The sequence below is a fragment of the Aspergillus saccharolyticus genome, assembly GCF_003184585.1.
Source record: "Aspergillus saccharolyticus JOP 1030-1 unplaced genomic scaffold BP01scaffold_42, whole genome shotgun sequence".
Taxonomy (NCBI): Eukaryota; Fungi; Ascomycota; class Eurotiomycetes; order Eurotiales; family Aspergillaceae; genus Aspergillus; species Aspergillus saccharolyticus.
In genome coordinates this window covers 67,573-87,701 of record NW_020290652.1, presented here as the reverse complement: position 1 = coordinate 87,701, position 20,129 = coordinate 67,573, and the positions used below count along the sequence as shown (strand labels likewise).

At 48.6% G+C, this 20,129-nt stretch overlaps 7 protein-coding genes across 7 annotated transcripts; 4 read left to right on the top strand and 3 right to left on the bottom strand.

Annotated features, from left to right (window-relative positions):
• Positions 1–1,061: 1,061 nt before the first annotated feature.
• BP01DRAFT_304772 (uncharacterized protein) lies at positions 1,062–3,414 on the top strand (the record flags this gene model as incomplete). The annotated part of the gene is made up of 4 exons (XM_025572175.1): positions 1,062–1,318; positions 1,427–2,143; positions 2,276–3,103; positions 3,171–3,414. The coding sequence occupies 4 exons, from the start codon at positions 1,062–1,064 to the stop codon at positions 3,412–3,414; spliced, it is 2,046 nt and encodes a 681-aa protein (XP_025427790.1).
• Positions 3,415–5,353: 1,939 nt separating this feature from the next.
• BP01DRAFT_376718 (uncharacterized protein) lies at positions 5,354–7,767 on the top strand (the record flags this gene model as incomplete). The annotated part of the gene is made up of 2 exons (XM_025576963.1): positions 5,354–5,356; positions 6,601–7,767. The coding sequence occupies 2 exons, from the start codon at positions 5,354–5,356 to the stop codon at positions 7,765–7,767; spliced, it is 1,170 nt and encodes a 389-aa protein (XP_025427789.1).
• Positions 7,768–13,572: 5,805 nt separating this feature from the next.
• Positions 13,573–14,261, bottom strand: BP01DRAFT_158457 (uncharacterized protein). Its single transcript, XM_025570679.1, has one exon. It carries the CDS (start codon positions 14,001–14,003, stop codon positions 13,620–13,622), a length of 384 nt encoding a protein of 127 aa, XP_025427788.1. The 5' UTR covers positions 14,004–14,261; the 3' UTR covers positions 13,573–13,619.
• An 81-nt stretch (positions 14,262–14,342) lies between these two features.
• BP01DRAFT_359998 (uncharacterized protein) lies at positions 14,343–15,500 on the bottom strand. The gene is made up of 2 exons (XM_025575812.1): positions 14,742–15,500; positions 14,343–14,671 (listed from the first exon to the last, which is right to left on the bottom strand). The coding sequence occupies exons 1-2, from the start codon at positions 15,271–15,273 to the stop codon at positions 14,520–14,522; spliced, it is 684 nt and encodes a 227-aa protein (XP_025427787.1). The 5' UTR covers positions 15,274–15,500; the 3' UTR covers positions 14,343–14,519.
• A 244-nt stretch (positions 15,501–15,744) lies between these two features.
• BP01DRAFT_359997 (mitochondrial 54S ribosomal protein uL3m) lies at positions 15,745–17,254 on the top strand. Its single transcript, XM_025575811.1, has 2 exons — positions 15,745–16,620; positions 16,711–17,254. The coding sequence occupies exons 1-2, from the start codon at positions 15,825–15,827 to the stop codon at positions 16,803–16,805; spliced, it is 891 nt and encodes a 296-aa protein (XP_025427786.1). The 5' UTR covers positions 15,745–15,824; the 3' UTR covers positions 16,806–17,254.
• On the bottom strand, positions 16,845–17,840 carry BP01DRAFT_359996 (cytochrome c oxidase assembly factor 1 family protein). The gene is made up of 2 exons (XM_025575810.1): positions 17,349–17,840; positions 16,845–17,271 (listed from the first exon to the last, which is right to left on the bottom strand). Exons 1-2 carry the CDS (start codon positions 17,811–17,813, stop codon positions 17,179–17,181), a joined length of 558 nt encoding a protein of 185 aa, XP_025427785.1. The 5' UTR covers positions 17,814–17,840; the 3' UTR covers positions 16,845–17,178.
• Positions 17,841–18,590: 750 nt separating this feature from the next.
• Positions 18,591–19,793, top strand: BP01DRAFT_359995 (uncharacterized protein). Its single transcript, XM_025575809.1, has 4 exons — positions 18,591–18,756; positions 18,832–18,893; positions 18,973–19,264; positions 19,327–19,793. The coding sequence occupies exons 1-4, from the start codon at positions 18,669–18,671 to the stop codon at positions 19,419–19,421; spliced, it is 537 nt and encodes a 178-aa protein (XP_025427784.1). The 5' UTR covers positions 18,591–18,668; the 3' UTR covers positions 19,422–19,793.
• The last annotated feature ends 336 nt before the right edge of the window (positions 19,794–20,129 follow it).

Genomic DNA, 20,129 nt, shown 5'->3' with positions numbered 1-20,129 from the left:
GCGGCCAGAGTTCTAGCCCCAAATACTAAGTTACTCTCAACCAGGCAAGAGCCAAGGCAACCAATCTACTTTTCAACGCTAAGGCGGGCCTAAGTGGCACCGGGCAAAAAAAATGACTTGGATTTAGACAGAGGAGGTTGACTCTACTCTTGAAGCTGAGATACAGAGTTTATGCAGAATGACAGTTCTCCGCGCTTGTGAGAGTCCGTCCAGCAGGAGTTAAGATTTTAGTTATGCGTATCAATGATTTGTGCAAAACATGTGAAGCAATCCTTGTTGTCGCAATCCCGACTGAATTGATCTCGGCATGGTACGACACATGAACGCGGTGATCTCTCCACAACACCCCCTCCCCCCCACAATTGGTTAATATCTGACAACATGACTGGAAAATGAAACGGATCATCTAGACCACTAGTAGAGTCCTTCAGTAGTAGTAGTAGACTAAAAACAGTCTCCATCCGGACAATCGGTTTGCTGGCGCCCTCCTCGCCATTCCACTTTGCTTTCTTCGGCCTCTATTTTTTTTCTCTCCCCTGCCGATGTGTCGCAGCTTGGGTCCTTCTACTCTCCTTTTCTTCCTTCCGTTCTTCCCCTCCTCCTTCATTCTCTTGGCTTTGTACTTCACGTCATTCTTTTGCTACGCTTGATTCCCTCTCATTTCACCTCTCCCCAAGTACTGTCCTGGGGACTGTACAGTCGTTCTTTTGCTGGTGCTTGGGCACTTAACTATCGTTCATTACTGGGAACCTATTTGGTTCCTGTCCACTCCTTGCTGGGAACCCTGCACAAAGCCATCACTCCTCGTTCGACCTCAGCCGAATACGTCTGCTTTCTGTTTGAAGGCAATCAATCCTGTCGACCATTTGCCTGAATTCAGTGTTGCTGCGTGACCGGTCATTCTCGGTCAAAGCCGATGTTCTGTCAAGTCATCTAGCCAGGGACATTTCTCGCTATCGTCTCACGGTGGCATCACCATTGCCGCTGCATATCAAACAACAATTCCTCGACTATCGGGCTGTCCGCTCTCAGAAATCTCGTCCGCAAGAGTTAGGGTGACGATGTATCACCATAATCACCAACACAGGACCTTCCGGGGCACGCATGCTGGGAGAGATGCGTTGTCACGACGGCCCGACATTGTGCCTCGCGATCGCCTTCGCATCCTTGCTATGCCTCCCACTCCAACGTTGATGAGAAGAGATCCTGCCCCGTCTGCCGCCACTGCCACTGCGACCTCCACTTGCGGTGGTAATAGCTGTGAGAAAGCCACGAGCACAATGATGACTACAACCTTGCCGGTTGTTCTCGGTGTAGTGTATGTCATGAGCTGATAGTCTTCCTGTACCTGATATGATAGTCTCAGGACGCTGAGATTATTGAGTGCACTGTACGCCTAGTATGTTCATGGCTAATGATCGGTCAGGATCCCCGTCGTGTGTGCCATCGCAGTTCTACTTTACTTTCATCGCAAGAATGTGAAGAAGCTTCGAAACGAGGATGCGAACGACAAGCATAAATCCCTCGATTTCGGCTTAGATCTGACACCTACTGGTACTAAGCCCATGCAACAGGCCGAGAAAACTAATGGCGCCCATGCCAAAGGAGTCTCCCTAGACATAGGGCCAAGTCCATACTTACTACCTCCTGGACTGCACAATTCTAGAGAATCTTTGCACTCCTTGTCGAGGTCTATGATTGGAGATGATGACAAATATCGACACGCAACCTCTTTTCTCGGAGACAATGCGTCCCTCAGATCTCATTCTAGAGGTGCCCAAGACGATGCGTCCAGCTTTGCAGGTTCCACTCGACGAGGCCCTCTGGGCGACGACATGAACCAAGGACTTCTTCGAAACGCTCAACGAATGTCTCGCTCATCCCCACCACTTTATGCTCATCCGGAAAGCGACCAAAGCGCCCAAAGTCTGTCTAGCCCGGACCAGTTATCCCACGCTGGACTCCAATTAGATCTCCCGAGAAGTCCAAGCCCAGTTCATGTGCCCGAAGTTACTGTGGCTGACGAACAGGTCTCTACTGAAGATCATGTCAAACCTAGGGCATCGGTTGACCGTCTGGAAACTGGTGCTCCTATGCAGACCTTGTCCTCGGCGCCTCTGGAGCAGCTGCATGATCCAGAATTGTTTCTTCCTAGCAGTAACGTTCCCCAAAATGAGTCCAAAAGGACTCCGGATGCTCCTGCTCGCCTACGTGATCCAGGCCTTGTTGAAGCAGCTCCGCCAACCACTCCGATTGTGCCGGCTCCTACCCTCAGGATATCGCTTCCAGTAAGCGATGCGGCTAGTGACTACGGGGATGCGGAACCCAAACGCACGATCCCATCAGTCACTGTGCACGTCGAGTCAGGACATGGTGATCACGTCAACCCTAAGAACCCGCCTCATCCTTCGCAGAAACTAGATGAGATGGCACGAGTGCAGAATGCTAGTCCTGATGACCGTCGTGACACACGCCGGCTGACTTTCGGTCTACGACCTCTGCCACCAGAGGACCCCTCTGATAACCCTGAACAGCGCGCCAATCGTATCCGCTCATTCTACAAGGAGTACTTTGATGAGAGTCGTACCGGTCGCGACACTTATTATGGAGGGTCCGGGCCTGAAGCCTTTGCTGAAGGCGACTATGTCTATGATCCGTCCACGGGTGAGCATTTTAGCCCTGTCCCAGCGCCATTTGCGGAGCCTGTTACTCGCCGCGCTATGACGCCCCCACCTCGTGCACCTCCGCGCTTTCAGGGTGCTGCTCGCCACATGGCTACTGGCTCAGACGGTGGTTTCGGTGACAGATTCGACTCTCCGGGTCCCCGTGCAATTTCGTCCGCTTCGGGTCGCCTACCGGGTCCTCCCAAGCCTCGGAAGCCAGCACCGCCCCCATCGCCACTTCAGATCCTCCCAACGCCCCATATGCTTAAAGACGAGTCTTTAATGACGGCGGTTGACTATGCTCCCGGCAAGAACTACAAGGATCTAAGGGAAGGCCGACCGGACACGCCGTTAGGTGGTCTTCAGCCCTTCAGTCCCTTGACCCCAGCGCGTTCCCCTCTCGTCTCGGCCTTTGACGATTTATCGCCTCTACCTAGCGCGTAAGTACACAGTCCGTCTTCGCCGTGCTTGGCTGCACCGGAACATAAGATGTTAATGACGATTCAGGCACGCTTTACGAAAGTCCGGCGCTTACGATACGCTGGATTTCGCGCCTCCACCGCGGTTCAAAAACACTGATGCTGGAAGCGATGCCGGCAGCATCCGCAGCAATCATACCGGAATATCGTCGACCCATCTTCACAACATCCGCAACGGCGCATACCGCGTCAGCCGCCTTCCTCCAGGTACCGTGGGTACTAAGGATGATTTGATATCAAACCTTCGCCCTAAATGGGATATGCAGCAGTAACTGGGACGCGAACTCTGCTACAATACGTTATTACATTCTACCTTCGCTGTAACGATTTCCGGTTCCTTGTACTTGTCTCGTTATCCATCCACCTTGTTACGATTTATATCCCTTTCACTTCATTCACATTATCTTTTTTCGAGGGATTGGATTTCAATTGCACCATTTGATGTCGGTGTCGTGAACATATGAAGGATGCCCTATCAATTTCATTATTGCTTTCCCTCCGGCGTTCGGTCTCAGTTGCCGTGTATTTATCGTCCATTACTTGCACATATGCTCTATTCTAGATGCGGTTGCTCACTTACAGACATCGAATCTAATTACCTTGACTGGATCGTTGTGTATATATGTGACTTCATGGACCTCTTGGATGCTTGTGGAGGGAAATAATTTTCGCGTCGTGATGTCGCAGGAATGACTGTGAAATAGATTAGCCAGTCCAACAGGAGATTATACACCATGATGCTTGAGAGCATGTCTCTATCGAGGTGACACCGTCATTATCTATACCTCGAATAAACCGTCATCCGCGGTCTCCAGTCGAGCGTTCGTATTCAATTTCACATAAAATGAGATGATGATATACTCGTATCTTTAAGGGTGGCGTAGTGAAACAGTGGCTTGGCAGGCGATTTCTCCGTACAGCCGCTTTTCTTTGCGATCGGCAGGGGGGCAATTTCAAACCACAGTCGGAACCTCGTCGCTAATGTACTCCACGCTCCTGATCCTTGCGGAAGAAGGGATAAGTCACTCTTCATTGTTATCTTGCATTATATGGAGTAGAGAGCCCTCCGATTACAATGACGGGCGACCACGATGTCACCCTGGAAAAACTATCCATACGGCGCGTGCACCAGACTGAATGATGCTAATAATTTAGCTAGAATGTGATAACTGTGGTACCATATACACAAAATGTGGATCAATGTTAGGGCATGATAAGCTTCAGTAAGAGAGGTTGGATGGACTCATGGAGACTTGGGCACCTCACGAAGCATGATGATGGCCGCGGCTAACAGTTAACATCAAACCAAGTGAATCATATTTCAGTATTGAGCCTGTCCTGCTGTTAAAACAACTTGAGAGGGCACAAAGGCATCTTTCAACCTTTCGAGAACGATGTGTTCATATTTTCTGGTTTCAGTAGTGGATGGAGTCTGCCGGGCTGACATCAATGTTGCTAAAAATATCAAGTTCCTTGTAGAATAGTCAGGTATACTGAGTACAGAACATACTCCATACCGTTATCTATATATGTGTAGTATGTGCTACATGTACGGAGTACGGAGTACGGAGTACAATGGGCTGATAAGTAGTAACCCACTACCTAGATTGATGTCTGAGCATTGGTATTGAAAGGTCCCAGGATAAAAATCCTCTTTTGCCGTAAACTGAAGTGTCTTTTGATGGTTCGACTGTTCTTAATCGACATGAGGATGATGGTGATGGGAAAAATCCCCTTGGGCCGGAAGGAAGTATGAATGGCTCTTGTTCCATAAACGGCAGTCATCATGGAAAAACTGTTCCCCGTCCCGTCAGTATTTTTTATTTATGCTGTACCGCCAAGTTTGAGATGCAACCAATGGAATACTCTCTAGAGTATGGCTAGTCACTCACCAAGAGCCCTTTGAGTTGTAGCAGATGCTACTCTAAGTACTACAGGTACCTACTAGTGACTACTAAATAGCATCTTCCTACACTCCATGATTTTTTTCCATCAATACTGACAAAGAATGTATCTGGAAAGTAACAGACAGTACGGAACCGGTACCTGCCAGGAACGGTCGAAGATCTAAGTTCGGTGCCACTGCCTAGCTCACTTTCGGTAAGGTCTTAGCAATACTCCGTAGTCCGTACCAAGTAGGTACTGGTAGTACTCCGTATTCCATGGATAGCAAGTACCGTGGCTCACCACGCAAGATTCTACAGCTTTTCCATGGTGCTGGGGGTGCTGGACTTTTCCTGAGTTTCCTCTCTCCCTCCCCTCCCCTCCCCTCCCTCGCTCTCCCTCTCTACTCTCTCTTTCTCTCTCTCTCTTTTTCTCCTGAATGCTAATGAAGCTACTCCGTACTGGGTGCAGAACTCTGGGCTCGCCGCTTCCTATTCACTCTCCGTCTCGCGCTCGGCCGCTCGCCCACCGGCTCGTTTGTTCGTTTGTTCGCTCGTCCGCTCTCTTCTGTCGCTCCCTTCTTACTCCCCGTCTATTTCTCGTTTTCGTGTCACTCTTTCGTCTTCGTCAATTGTCTCACATTGGTGGCGATGCAACCAGCATTCCTGGTTTAATACTATGAGACTTCTCTCGACTTTCTCATGGCACCCAGTCTAATATCGGTGAGTCGGCATTCTGATTGGTTGAGATCTTCTCGTCCGTGGCCCCCGGGTTTATCTCGACTCTTTTCAATTCTCTCTACTCTTTCACTTGCTCTGGGCTATCTCCATCTCGTTTTTCCCGACCGTCCTTGGTTAAGCACCGTGGTGGGCCTGTTACCTGCGTAGTTTACTTGATCCGGGCCCTTCCCCTGACTAGTATTGACTTACAGAGTAGGTCGTCTTTCGTGCACATCTTCAACTCAGACGCCGGTCTCTTGTATCGGCCGACCGTCCATTCTTCTAACCATCATCTGGCGCACGCCCTCTGCAATACGATATCCTTACCCACCTTTAGGTTGCCTCTCATCACCCTTTTTCTATTTGTTCTTTCTCTGCAAAGTACTCGCTTGCCAACCTTCGATGCAAGTATCTTTCAGCCCGATATCTGTTTCGATCGGCTTCTCTTGATAATTCTCCGACCGCATACACTCCCCTCGCCTCGGTGAAGCGCCCGCTCTGTCGTCATCGCAAGGTGACTGACGCTTCGCGAGTCTTGTTATCTTGATCTATCGCTCTGGATCTAAGTTCGTTCTGCGTCAAAGAGTCGTTCCATTGACTCTCACTGGACAATGTCGTCCTCCGGTATGAAATCAGCCAACAACACCCTTGCCAGATATTGCGTCCAGAACCGTTCTCCCTACCTTCGTTCTCGTTACTCGTCCTCGTGAAATTACTAACCCTGCTACAATAGCTGCCGCGGTCGCAGCTGCGCCGGCAGCAACGTCCGCAAATCCAGCTGATACTGCTACCTCGGCCGACACTCTGTCGGAAACTCCAACACAGACTTCAGTCCCGACATCCACCACTTCGGAGTCGACAACCCAAGCACCAACGACTATTGAAATTCCGACATCATCTTCCACCTCGTCAACATCATCTTCGTCTAGCACAACAGCTCCTGCGGAGTCTACAACAACAACAACAACGAGCACTTCTTCGCACACGACGTCAACAACTTCGACATCATCGTCGTCATCAACCGTAACAACAACTGATTTTGCCCCGACAGAGACCTCATCAGAGACTAGCCACACTGTGGATATCGTCACGACTGTTGTAACGCAAACACCGACCAATGGTTCTGCAGGAGTGGAAACTTTGACCATAACCTCGACGGACACTTCAGTCCCGACAGCCACCGTGGGAACGGCAGCGGATGGTGTTTCTGCTACTGGAAGCGGCTCATCGGCTACAGGTACGTCAAAGAGTACCGGCGGAAATGGCTCTTCCGGACTTTCAGCAGCTGGTACAATAGCAGTCGCAGTAGTTGTGCCTGTCGCTTCCGTGGCCCTGATTGTTCTGGCTGCCCTTTATTTCTGGAGGAAATGGAAAGCAAAGAAGGCGGCAGAAGAAGAACGAAGAAAGGAGGTGGAGGAATATGGCTTCAACCCAAATAATGACCCGTCTCTTCCGCCTATCATGGGCGGTAGTGCTTTTGAACCCAAGGATGATACTTCCGGGTATCGAGGATGGGGTACCACATCGGCAGGCCGGAAAGCATCGACCAACCTCTCAAGTAGTGCTGGAGTTGGGCTAGCCATGTCTGAGGCTGGAAGCGCGCCTGGATATCACCATACTGCTACTCCAAGTGACGGGACTATCCAATACTCCGAGGGTCAAGGTACACTAGGGGAGACTGAACCCATCGGTGTTCTTGGTGCTGCTCCTGCGGCAGCAGCCAATAATCGAAATGTCGACATTCATCGCGGTCCATCAAATGCCTCATCTGCATACTCTGCAGCCAACCGGTCGGAGGCCTCGGATGAAAGCCATATGTCCGCCACACATCCTACTGGTGGATTTTACGATGATAATCCCTACTATAGCGAAATCCAACCGCAGTATGGAGCCTATGGTGACGGCCCATATGGCGGTGCCCCCCCTGTCATTCGAGATGTTCAAGCACGGCGCAACACTAGAATCGAGAATCCGGCTGTTTTCCCAAGACAAGGAAATGCAGGCATCGCTCAAAACTTCTAGGTCGAAACATGTCAACACTCTACCTCGCCTACTAACACGCATTATCTATGGCCATAAATGAGATGTTCGAGAAATTGCGAGTGACCTCTTATAAGCGGGCCGGGGCGTATTCATGCCCAGAGTATCTGGTATGCAAAGTCAAGCATTACCATGTCTTTACATGGAAGCTTTACTTTTGGTGTTTCGCATTCCACGACCTGTATCACGATTTGGAATTCTGGATCCTTCTCATTTTTTACAAGACTGCCAATGCATTACATCAAGTTGGCCTGCCTTGGCCTCTTTCTATCTTCATTCATATTCCCACACTCTCTTGTTGTCGGAATTGTCTTGGCTCTTTTTTAACTTTTTTGGCTTACTCTCGCTGATTTTCTGCCATATTAATTGATTCCCCTTGTCGAGATGTGTTTGGAAAATTCCTTCGCAGTTGGATCTTCCGATTTGCACATCTATCACTATTGTTCAAGTAATTCTTGTTCCACACTGGGCTTCGACAGGTTTGTTGTGGCTAGTTTTCTCATCATTATTTCCCTTCATCCCTATTGTTGAATCGCGTGGTTCATATCTCCCTTTCTTACAGGTTAATTCTGCTTAACATGGTGTGCGATTCTTCTGGCTCAACTGAAGCTACAACGTGTGCGCCCCCACTGTACATTGAAGCTGCGGCAAGCTTGTGACTCTCAACATCCTCATGTAGAATCAATTATATACGAGTTCCTGTGTTTTATGAGCTTTTTCATCATAGCACCTTTGACTCTCTAGGCCTGTGCTATCAAATGCGAAAGGATGATGTGGCTTGGTGTCCCCATCGTGAGGTATTGACACATGACTTGTCGACTACGTCAGAATATACCCCTCCAACTTGCACCCGCAGCCGCGACCGGAATAAATCCTTCTCACCCGGTAGTGGAGAAAGAGAAGTCAATCCAGTTACGTTCGAAGTTGAAGCTCTGCCATGCCGCGCGCGGCTGATTTCCCACCCCTGTACGTGACGAGCGGGATAATTACAATGCTAAGAATGGTGTTGATCCTATACACCTTCCAAGTTACCTTGCCCTGTGACCTAGATTCTTTAAGCATGCCTATGATTGATCGTGCTGGAAAAAAGGTTTGACTTAATCAGATCTCTTGTAGGAACTGAAGGACCGGAAGAGCTACAGTACCTACGCTGGTCGGAGTGCACGTTGTAGCCTAAGACAGCGCGAGACAGGAACAGCCCGCCCACCCGCAGTCAGGCAAATGGCTACTAATTACCGGGCTTACTTGTACGGTAGAACAGTATGGGTGCGTCTGGAGTAAGATACAGTGTAGTTAGTAAATCCCGGCAACTAGGACGGGGATTGTACTTACCGAGGTTTTAGGTTCGGGTCCATAGCCCTGAGCAAGTAGTCGAGTAGGTACTTGACAGTAGTACGGAGTACAGTACTGTACCTAGTACGGAGTACATACATACTACATAGCATGATCGCTGCCGGGCGGATGGGCACTGCAGCCGTGACGGAAGTCCAGAGGAACGTGGGCATCTTGAGGTTGTTGATTGGTTCGGGAACAGCTACTTAGAGCTCCCCACATCTTTTGGAGGAACTTATCGATTTAATGGATGGATCAATGATTGACCTCAACCCTTCGGCACGAGTGCCTTCTGCTTCTCCCATTCGCAAGTCCTGATTTATCTAGTAGTAGTCCCGACTAGCACCGTGCTACTATTGTTACTTGACACTCAGTACGCCATACGATAGTTGTGGTTGTTGATTGAGGTAACAACAACATTTGTTTCTGTGGGCCTTTTCTACCTTCATTCCGCCTTTCACTCTCGCGCTCAACTCTCGACCCCCATCCATCTTTCGCTCTCTGCGCTCTTGTGCTCACTCGTGCTCGCTCCCTCGCCCCTCTCTGCTCGGTGTTCTTCTCGGGTTTTCCCTTGCGCCCCTCGCGGGGTCAGGTGTGTGTGTGTGTGTGTGTATGTGTGCGCGCGCCCCTCGCCTTGGATTCACTACCTCTGCTTGCCTTCATTATCGCGCGGATGAATCCGGACTATTCCTAAGCTTCGGAATTGGCTTATTCATACTTCTTACGTACTTCCTTAGCCCGGAGTACAGCTGGTGCTGCTGCTGCTCCAGCGACAATCATTCGGCTGGGCCATCGTTCTTGCGGACTGATAGTCATTCAACAGAAAGGAGCGCCTCAAAAAAGGTTGCGTCTCTGTGTCGATTTCCTATCAGAAAGTCTTTGTCGCTCGTCTCCCTTTTATTTCTCCTTCGTTTTCTCTTCATTTCTTCCCAATTCATTCTGTCACCGTCTCAACCGATAGAGAAGGTCCTAGGCTGGCTCTTATCGCCCGCTGCTCTCCAAGCTCGAAGTGACCGACATTCTCGTACTCGCCTTCTACTACATCTGTCTTCCGACTTGCAAACATCCAAATAATCCTTGTTGTGCCTTCCAACCCAGCACTACCGAGCACTTGAGTGCGTCAAAGGCCTTTTCAAGCCTAGTGCCTCTCAAGATGTAAGCGTCCATCTACACGTCTGATGCTCTTTCCTTCTTTTGGCACCTTCCCCCCTATTGCCGACACTGATGGTCGAGACATAAAGGAAGTTCGGTAAACAAATCCAGCGCAGACAGCTCGATCTCCCCGAATATGCTGCAAGCTTTGTGAACTACAAAGCGTTAAAGAAGGTCAGTTCAGCCCCTTCGCTTGCTGTGCATATCCTCCCCGTCAATTACTTCGGAATATCCTTCGTGTCTGACGTAGGACGATAGCTCATCAAACAATTAAGTGCTACACCCACAATTCCGGCTCAGAGCGTAGCAGGTGCAGCTCAGGATGTCCCCGAGGCACAGGCTGCCCTTAGGGCGAACAAGGAGGTGTTCTTCTTTCGATTGGTAAGCACGCGTCGCGATCAGCTTTGAGGACATTCTCATTGACTGCGTTATCCAGGAACGGGAGATTGAAAAGGTGAATGCCTTCTACCTGCAGAAGGAAGCCGAGGTAAGTTGATGCTGTGTCAAACCTCAATACGCCAGTTACAGGGGAGCTGAATCAATGCATAGTTCTCTCTTCGACTAAAAACCCTAGTCGACAAGAAGAGGGTTATTCAGTCACGCGCAGTGACTAATTCCAAAGCGCCTGCCAATTACGTTTCGCTGTTTGAGGGTCTCCAGCAATTTGATGGTGATCTCAATAAATTACAAGTAAGCTTTAGACTGGCATCGCAACTGCACTATGGGAAATTCTAACGTACCGTTAATTCCTGAAGCAATTCGTTGAGATCAATGAGACGGCGATGTCAAAGATCTTGAAGAAGGTGCGTCTATCTCTTCGAACCTCGCATATGTGGGTTGATCATAGCTGACAACATCGTCCAAGTGGGATAAAACTTCCAAGGTCAGAGGACCTCGATCCCCCATATTATCTTCCTTTCGCAATGGCATATTCCTTGCAATTAGCCATTATTGACAGTGCTCTTGCTTACCCGCGCGTTGTTTTTAGTCTCGCATGAAAGAGTTGTATTTGCACCGAGCTGTCGAAGTCCAACCTTGCTTCAACAGAGACGTTTTGCGTGATTTGTCGGATCGAGCAACAACAGCACGGCTAGAATTAGAAGCATGGGCTGAAGGCGAAAACATCCATTTTGATACAATCCGTCCGGTTGACAGGATTGCAGTCTCGCAGCCATTCGGGCCGGATGAGGAAGATCTTGACTTGCAAATCCTGCACTCTGCCACTTCAGGAAATCTTCAGACTTTACGTGAATGGACAGCAAAGTTACAGACATCCCCAGACGCTGCAATTCGGGCAACTCGTACCTTTCTCGCCGCTATTAACGAATATTCTGACGAGGTGCTCGCAGTGCTCTTGGAAAGTGGTCTGGTTGACATAAACGCTGAAGATGATATCAATGAGCGCAACTGCCTACACGAAGCAGCCATCTCAGGACGCGAATTCGTTTTCAAGGCTGGTCTAACAGCTGGGGTCGATATTTCCCGGTGTGATGTTTACGGCCGGATGCCCTTACACTATGCCTGTATGCATGGTCGGGTGGAAATGGTGCGGGAGCTGCTGAAGGTCGGTCCTTATACCATCGACGTGATGGACCATGATAACTTCACACCCTTGATTCACAGTATAGTCAAGGGTCAGCTGGCATGCGCGGAACAACTCCTCTGCAACAATGCTCGTATCGACCCAACGTCTGAGTCAGACCATATCCCGCTGAATTTAGCCTGTCAATATGGATCAATACCAATAGTCCAAATGCTGTTAGAACGGGATGCGAGGCTGCTGCCAGATGCTGAGGGACTGTACCCTCAACACATGGTGGCACGAGCATCACAGTCGCCGCAGTTGCTGCTTCTTCTACAACAGCACGGAGCTGACATGGACCAACGAGATAAGCTGTACCAATGGACCCCTCTCTTTCATGCAGCGAGCGAAGGCTGTGTTGGTTGCCTACGTACTCTTTTGGAATTGGGTGTTGATGCCGGCGCTGTGGATGAAAAAGGCCTTGCGGCAATGTACTATGCAGCGTGGGAGGGTCATTTAGAGTGCATGCTTCTACTTTGGTCCCATAGCATAGCTTCGCAGGCTCCGCAGAAGCCCCTCGGCTTTCTAAATGGCTTGAAGCTGCAGGATTCCAATTATGGTTATCCTTCCGGTCTGCACGACTTGGCAGATGCGGACAACATGGATACGACCGACGGTATTCCTGATCTGTCCCTGCCGCCACCGATCATACCCCTGAGGCGATATGGCCATAACTTCTTGGATAAGAAGGTCTTTGTCCAAATCCTGTTCGATACAGGGAGCACTGGGTCGATCGTATTCGATCAAGCTGGTCGGCATCCTGCTGCACGTCTGACCATCTCCTCCAAACTCTCCGATCTGATTCCACGTACCGTAATGCTTCCGATACAGGAAGACTCAAGAATTGTCTCGTTCCATGTTGATAACCTTGACACTTTTGCCGTGGATTTCGAGATTTTCCCTACTTTCGGTTCCAAAGTGATCGCGAAGACAGTAGCCCTTCCAGCTGTCTTCAAAGCCGAAAGCTCCAGCACTGGTACATGTTCGCTGCCATTGTTTGATCCAAGGCTAAGATCGATTGGCCAACTGTGCTTTCACTATCAAGTTATCAAACCATACCACGGCGATCCACTAGAGATCACTCATTTTGCTACATATTGGAAGGCGACCAGTGCTGTTGACCATGAACACAATGGTCTTGTCACGGGCTCTAGCTTGTCAGGTGATCACGTTCAGCTCTTTGTGCAACTGACCAGAGACCTAGTACCTGTCCTTTGCCCCCAATTCGCGATCGAGTATCATGGCATCAAGATACCAATTTGTCATCTAACCTACGGCCAGTTTCGGGCAGTCGGAGTTGAACGTGGCGCAGATCATTCGGAAATGCTACAATTCATCCAGTCGTCTGCTGTTAAAGACCTGGCACAAGCTCATCGTCAGCTAGCCTCATCATTTCTGTCTTTGCGAGACGTTTTCCATCATCTACCACTTAGCGTCAGCGTCAACCTGTCCGTGCTATATCCCTCGGTGATGGAGGAGCATGCATCTCATATGACATCCTTACCGGACGTCAACAGTTTTGCAGATGCCATTCTTACAGAAGTTTTTGACCATGCTCGAGTCGCGCGTGATCACAACCCTGATATCATGCGGTCGGTGGTTTTCACCTCTTACAACCCTAATATCTGCATTGCTTTGAACTGGAAGCAGCCCAATTGTGAGTCAGATTCTTGATAACTTATTTTCAAAGGTTCTTTGAACTGTGCTGATATAGCTCGCCATTTCAGATCCCGTCTTACTGTGCAATGACCTTGGGCAGGTTCGGGATTTAGCTCGTGATATCAAAGCACTTCCGGACGTTGACAGCAGCGGAAGAGCTTCTATGTCTATTAAGGATTCTGCCAGAATAGCACAGAGCAACAACTTCATGGGACTGATATGTCGCTCTAGTCTCTTGGTATGTATTTGTTTTGTTATATGTGGCTCGTTCGTTTGTTCCACTGGTGACTGACTTAAATCTCCTGTAGAACGTTGTGCCCGCTCTGGTGGAGACAATAAAAGAACTCGGTCTCGTGTTGGTGGCAGATACTTCGGACGATGCCGACCAATCTGACAACAAGGACGTTTTGCAAGCTACCGACCCCGTCAGTGTGGCTGCTTGGGCATATCGCATGCCAGACGGCGTTAACGGTGTTATGAAAGCCAACGGCATTTTAAGATTCAATGATACTATTGATATGTGATCCGTTCCTCGACCTTGCGACTTCGCCACTTTACTATCGCATTTTAGGATGAAAAAGCCCCTTTGGGACGTATATCAGGGCTCACCGCACTGGCTTTTGATTGCTTGCTATCTTGTATTTACAGAGCCAAGACCTTTGCATCTCCGACGCGACGAGGTCTCTTATGAATATGTACACTTGATAATTCTTGCTGTTTCTCGCTCGTGATTCCCATGTATGAGAAACCGTTTTCTATGGTGTCTTTTCAGTCGCATCCACGACCCAAACTTTCTTGGGGATCAGTATTCTGTGAGAGTTGGTGGCTCAGTGTTTAGAGATGGGAAAATTCTGTTCCGAGTAATTGGATATACATGATAGTGTACAGGTATTTAATAGTATACAGGTATTTATGATCTCATGTCTAGCATGCCTGTTCGCTATGCAGCAAAAAGAATGTGGTCACGGATTTTCTGATCTGGCTGGAATCCACGAGGAATCCCAAGACCTTACAGACCCTTGGGTCTGCCTTTGACAATATCATAACCCCACTGTCGCAGGACTTTGACGACTTTGGGGGTAATGGCTGCTGTCAACGGCACCCTGATGAAGATGAGACTCTTGTGGACCGCGTAGGCAAGTGCAAGTTGGGTCCATAAGCCTGTGAAGAAGGATAAGACCATTAGTCACCGGCGAAGCTTGAGTGAGACAGGATAGCGTGAGGTACTTACTAGCATTTTCGCCATTGTCCTGCGTCTTTGCCGCATCCTCCTGGCTTTCCGGACGGCTTGTCAGTGCCTTATTCTGGTCGGAGTTCTCGTTGACATCCTGCGTGATCGGCCAGACAGTATCTACCACTCCCTTGACAGACTCGACAATGACATGCTCATAATGGCCGATACGGTCTACACCAAGCAGGCGGACAGCTGCGAAACAAATCGGAAAGTCCATTGCTGACAATAGCAGATAGACCCACAAAGCAGACCAGCCATACTCCTTGGAAAGGTTGCGCAACCGCTGCGACAACGAAACCCCTGGCTGTTGCGGTTGCGCCGCGTATCTTGTGCGGGACGACTGGAAGAACCGACGAAACGGTTGCTGAGAGTGGGAGAAGTCGGAAAGGAAGTTGCGGTTACCGAGAACCTGCTTCCACCGAGCAGAGACGATTCTTCGTTGCGAAGTGGACGTATGCGCCGTTAAGGACCCAAAAGCGCGTTTGAGAGAGAAAGGCCTTTTTGCGAATGATGACTTGGACATAGCCATATTTCCTCTTGTCCTACTGGAAAGCTGGACAAGCAAACTCGACAGAAAAGCACAATGCGGCTGCATTTCACAATATGTTGTGACGGGGCACGCAGCAGGTCATGTACCCGAGAAGACCCTCTGAAGATGGTTGATGAGTGGCGTCTAGGGCGCAGATAACAATAAGTAACAGAGGTAAGTTAGGTTGATAGTCCTTACTACGAGCATCCTCTCCCCGTTCATCGGCGTGCCGGTGCGTCCGGCCTCCGATGCCAGCCTGACTGAGTATCTAACGACTCGCCTTTAGCAAGCTTGTACTTCCGTAAGTTACCGAGAGTTCTTTGCGTACTGTAATTAGTATGTAACTGTATGGGTCATTTTGACGGAGAGTCGTACAGCAGAAATGTGTTGGCCTGACTCGCCAGGCATGCAGTGTGATCCACCGCCTTGAAGTGGCCTCCGCAGGCACTCCAGAAATCTCGGCAGGGAAAAAGGATTACAGCCTCTATATGATTTGCGTCGCGATACCACCACACTTGTTTTCTTGCGCCGTTGGCCGATTTAGCTTCGCGATGTCGCCTCGTCTTTCTAATCAGCTGGCTCACACCTCCTCTTGCTCAATCTGGAGCTTTCGCCACGCCATTTATCGCCAGGTACCTGTCCGTACATTCGGCATCCGCTCATTGAATCCTCCGAAAACCTCCCGATTCGATGTCGGTCCTGGTCTGCCTGTTCTGAAATCGTCTCCTACCGCGGCATTAGAGCGAAAAGCCAACACGCTTCCCCTACGCACTGGTGCAATCGCGATTAAAAAAGGAATGACCGGGATGTATGACGCAAAGTCTGGAAAACGCATTGCCTGCACTGTCCTCCAATTGGATCGACTCGAGGTTGTCTCTCACAAGACGCTGCAGAAGCATGGTTATTTTGCCGTTCAGATGGGCGCTGGCTGGAGACGGGCTACCAATCTGACTAAATCTCTCTTGGGTCACTTTTCGGCCAATGGAGTCTCGCCGAAACGTCATGTCTACGAGTTTCGCGTGAAAGATGAGAGCGGTCTCTTGCCTGTAGGGCAAGCAGTCAATGCTGACTGGTTTAAAGTGGGCCAGTATGTTGATGCGCGATCCAACTCAAAGGGCAAAGGCTTCGCCGGTGTGATGAAAAGACATGGGTTTGGAGGCCAAGATCGCAGTCACGGTGTCAGTCTAACGCACCGTTCACTTGGTTCTGCAGGTCCTAGCCAGGGCGGTGGCTCTCGTGTGTACCCTGGCAAGAAGATGGCCGGAAATATGGGAAATGAGCAGAACACAATACAAAATCTTGAGATTCTTCAAGTGGACCAAGTCAACGGGATTGTCGTGGTCAATGGTAGGTTACACACAGGCTCCCAAATTGCCGTCTCAATGAACTTGAATTGATGTAAGGCAAAGTTAAACGCTAATCACTTAAATTTTTTAGGTTCCATCAGTGGTCCCAAAGGCTGCGTCGTCAGGATACAGGATGCTCTTAAGAAGCCTTGGCCACGAGTCGCGCCCGTTTCCAAATCGTCCTAGTAACCGTTTCAAACACGGTTCCTCTCGCCATTCCTCCGATTCTCAAGCTGCCTCACACCGTTTTTCCGTCCTGTGAGATGGATTGTAACATCATATTATTTCCCTCCATAGAGCGACGTTCTTATTTGACATGTAAATGATATCCTTTGGTCAGATCAGATCTCTTTTCATCTCCTCAGACTTGCTTTCCATGTCAGTCCGGCCACACTTTGTGTCTATATGCCAGGATAAGTAAAATGACAGAGGCTCTTCAACGACCGAAAGCCCCTGCATGGTGCAGTTGGGGCGTTGTCTATCTACAAACACATATCTCCAGGCATCTTTGCACCACATTTGGAACTTGATGTGCTCCGCGAAAATGTGAGCATTGTCCTTAATTGCTCTGCCGGAACGGGTCACTGTCGCTGTCGAGGAGCTGAACCACTGTTCCATCTTCTGTTTCGAGGCTCCATTCTTCCGTACGGAACTAATGATAGAGCTGGTTAGCCCAAGCAGCCATTGCCATCCAAGGAAAAAGGGGAGAGCCCTTAGCTAGGAACGAACATAACTCATCCGGTTGGGTCTGATACTCCGGAACCTCATCTTGCCCTTGCCTCTAGTTCCCTTGACCCAGAACGAAATGTCGATGCGACCATGTAACTGATTCATTTCACCGCTGATCCAGGGGATTTTCTGGGCAAAGTAAATCTCATCACCGAGAATCTCCCGAGCCCGCGGTGAAATCCGTAGCGCATACAGAGTACTGCTGACCACACTTGAGGATGACTTTTGATAGTTGAATATACCTAGCATGGCTGCACCCACGACAACCGCGAAAAGTGGCAGCGTGCGTAGCCAGCGGCGCTCGCCATTGACGGACGGCAACTCTCGATCAGCTCGGCGCTCCATGAGAGGACCTGAGTTGGAGCGCGGAGCGGGGATCAAGCTGCGGCGAGGAGGAAGAGCTCGGCGACGAGCGCCAGGCAGCTGTGGGACGCCAATGCGACGTCTTACAGCGGGTAATAGCATGTTGCAAGCGGTTGGCACTGTGAAATCCTAACTTTGTCACTGCTGCGTCGGACGGGCACGGGATTGTCAGGCGTACGAACTTTCAGAGGCAACTGAAATGATCGACATTGGGAGTTTTTGGTGATATCGACTATAGACACCGCCCGTAATTCTAGAGACATTGGCCTTAAACCATATACAGTATAGTGGTTTTCTTGGTATTACAAGCACACTTTATTTGTATATAAATCTCCTTATAATTACTACAATACTTTTAATACTACCTAAGATACTGTCTAAGATACTACTTATGTAGATTTAGTCTTATCTAAATTTAATACTACTAGAAGTTTAATAGATAGTAGAATTTTAACTTTATTCTTAGACTCTGAGCTATCCAAGTTACTGTCTGAATAGTAGTTACTTGAGTAGTTAAAGAGATCTAAGAAACCTATCTTTAAATTATTATGAAATTTAGTTATTTCAGTAATATTTTGGTGTTTTAGTTCTTTTAGTGGTACAAAGGACTAGTAAGCTGTATATAGTTAATTCTGCTAGTTTTTCTACTCCGCCTGTATTTGTTTTTGTATAATAAATGTCTAATCGGGTTAGCAGTGGTTTAAGGCCAATGTCTCTAGAATTACGGGCGGTGTCTATAGTCGATATCGTTTTTGGTGGTTGGGCGGTAGTAAAGTGCAGTAGTAGCGATGATACAGTACAATACAATAAGCAAACAATGCAAACTCCTGAAAATATAGATTAACTTATCATACCTATATATCACAACAACAAGAATTTATCTCCTTTTTGGCTTGCCCGCTGAAAGTGTTTCAAGGACTTTTTCTCGACTTCGATCCTTCCTGGAACCCACTCAAGATGGCTTCCGCAAGGTTTCGGCGCGCCTTCCAGTACCCAGATGATTCGGGAGATGATCAGTATGCTCGCGAGGAGCTGGATGAAGAAGGTCTGCGTTACCAATCGGCCAGCAGGAAATATTGACAGATAGCTTACGACGTTTCAATTTGCTGAAGTTCTGCAGAGCAAGAACGCGTAATTCAAAACCTCAAAAGACTGAACAATAGGCGAAACTCAGAATATAGCGTAATAGGTCTCCTTTCCAAGCATGAATGACGTGAAGCATGGCGGACACTGCTAAATATCAGCGCTTGGCATGGTATAGATCATCTTCACTACCGTTCCCATTTTCTCCGCAGCCATATACATGCCACTCGTGCTTTCCAGTTCATCTACCAATCCTGACCGGTGCTTGGCCCTCACGAGTATGCTGTCTTTATTGACAACCGCCTTCACCATGAGGTATTCACCACACTCGAATGGCCACTCCCAAACTCAACAACCTCTTTCGCTCATCAATGCAGTGCTCTGCGTTCTATTGGTGCTTATTCATTTTGCATATTTGCCCCGAGAATCATGGCTCAGCACCGAGCTGATCACATCCTTGATGCCTGGAGGTTAGTATTCTCGAGACTCGCCCCATACTCGTGCCGAAGATGGTAAGGCTCATTATACCAAGCGATGTTAGCAACTATCTCGGTGGCACGCAGAATTATGTCGTCCGTTGACATCAAGGGTCTTGAGACCCTTCGATATGATTACAAAGGAGCCTAAATTATCTCGTCATGTCTTTCTATTCAAGACCTTGGGATCTGCCATTGACACTTACTACTCATACCATATTACATACCCTGACGGGGTTTGGAGAAGTGGACAAAGGTACTGAGTACTAAGAAGAGCACTGAATCTAAATGAATTGAGTTAAGACCATGGAGTTCAATTTTCAGGTCAAACCAAGCCCTAGGTACATTATGGTTGATGTTGAGGTTGAGGTTCGATTTAATCTCTCTCCCATCCTTTCCTGCATCACTTCCTTCGCTGTTTCACCCCTTCCTTGCAGGCACCAATGGTTGAATTTAGGAATCTTACATTCAAATATTCTCTCACCGTTGTACAATCATAGGTCAGAACTCCGGACACCTGAATATCGGAGAAGAGATATAAATCATCTCCTTATGTAGAATCTTAACAATAGAATCTTAACAATATCTCAACCGTAAGGGGGCTCAAAGGAAAATGTAACATCCAAGTTCAAGGTAATATGGGGTGAAAATTTAGTTTGTATAAGAAGATTAAGCCCAGCCAGTGCATCTGCCTACAATATCACTCACGAGGTTATGTGAAGATAATATTTGATCCACGATGAGTATTTAGTGGCAGACCCCCAACGTCATTCCTGAAAGCAGCGTCAGCTGAGCGTTAGTAGGACAACACCTACACAAATACATATAGAGTAGAATAAATAACGTATCTACATATATT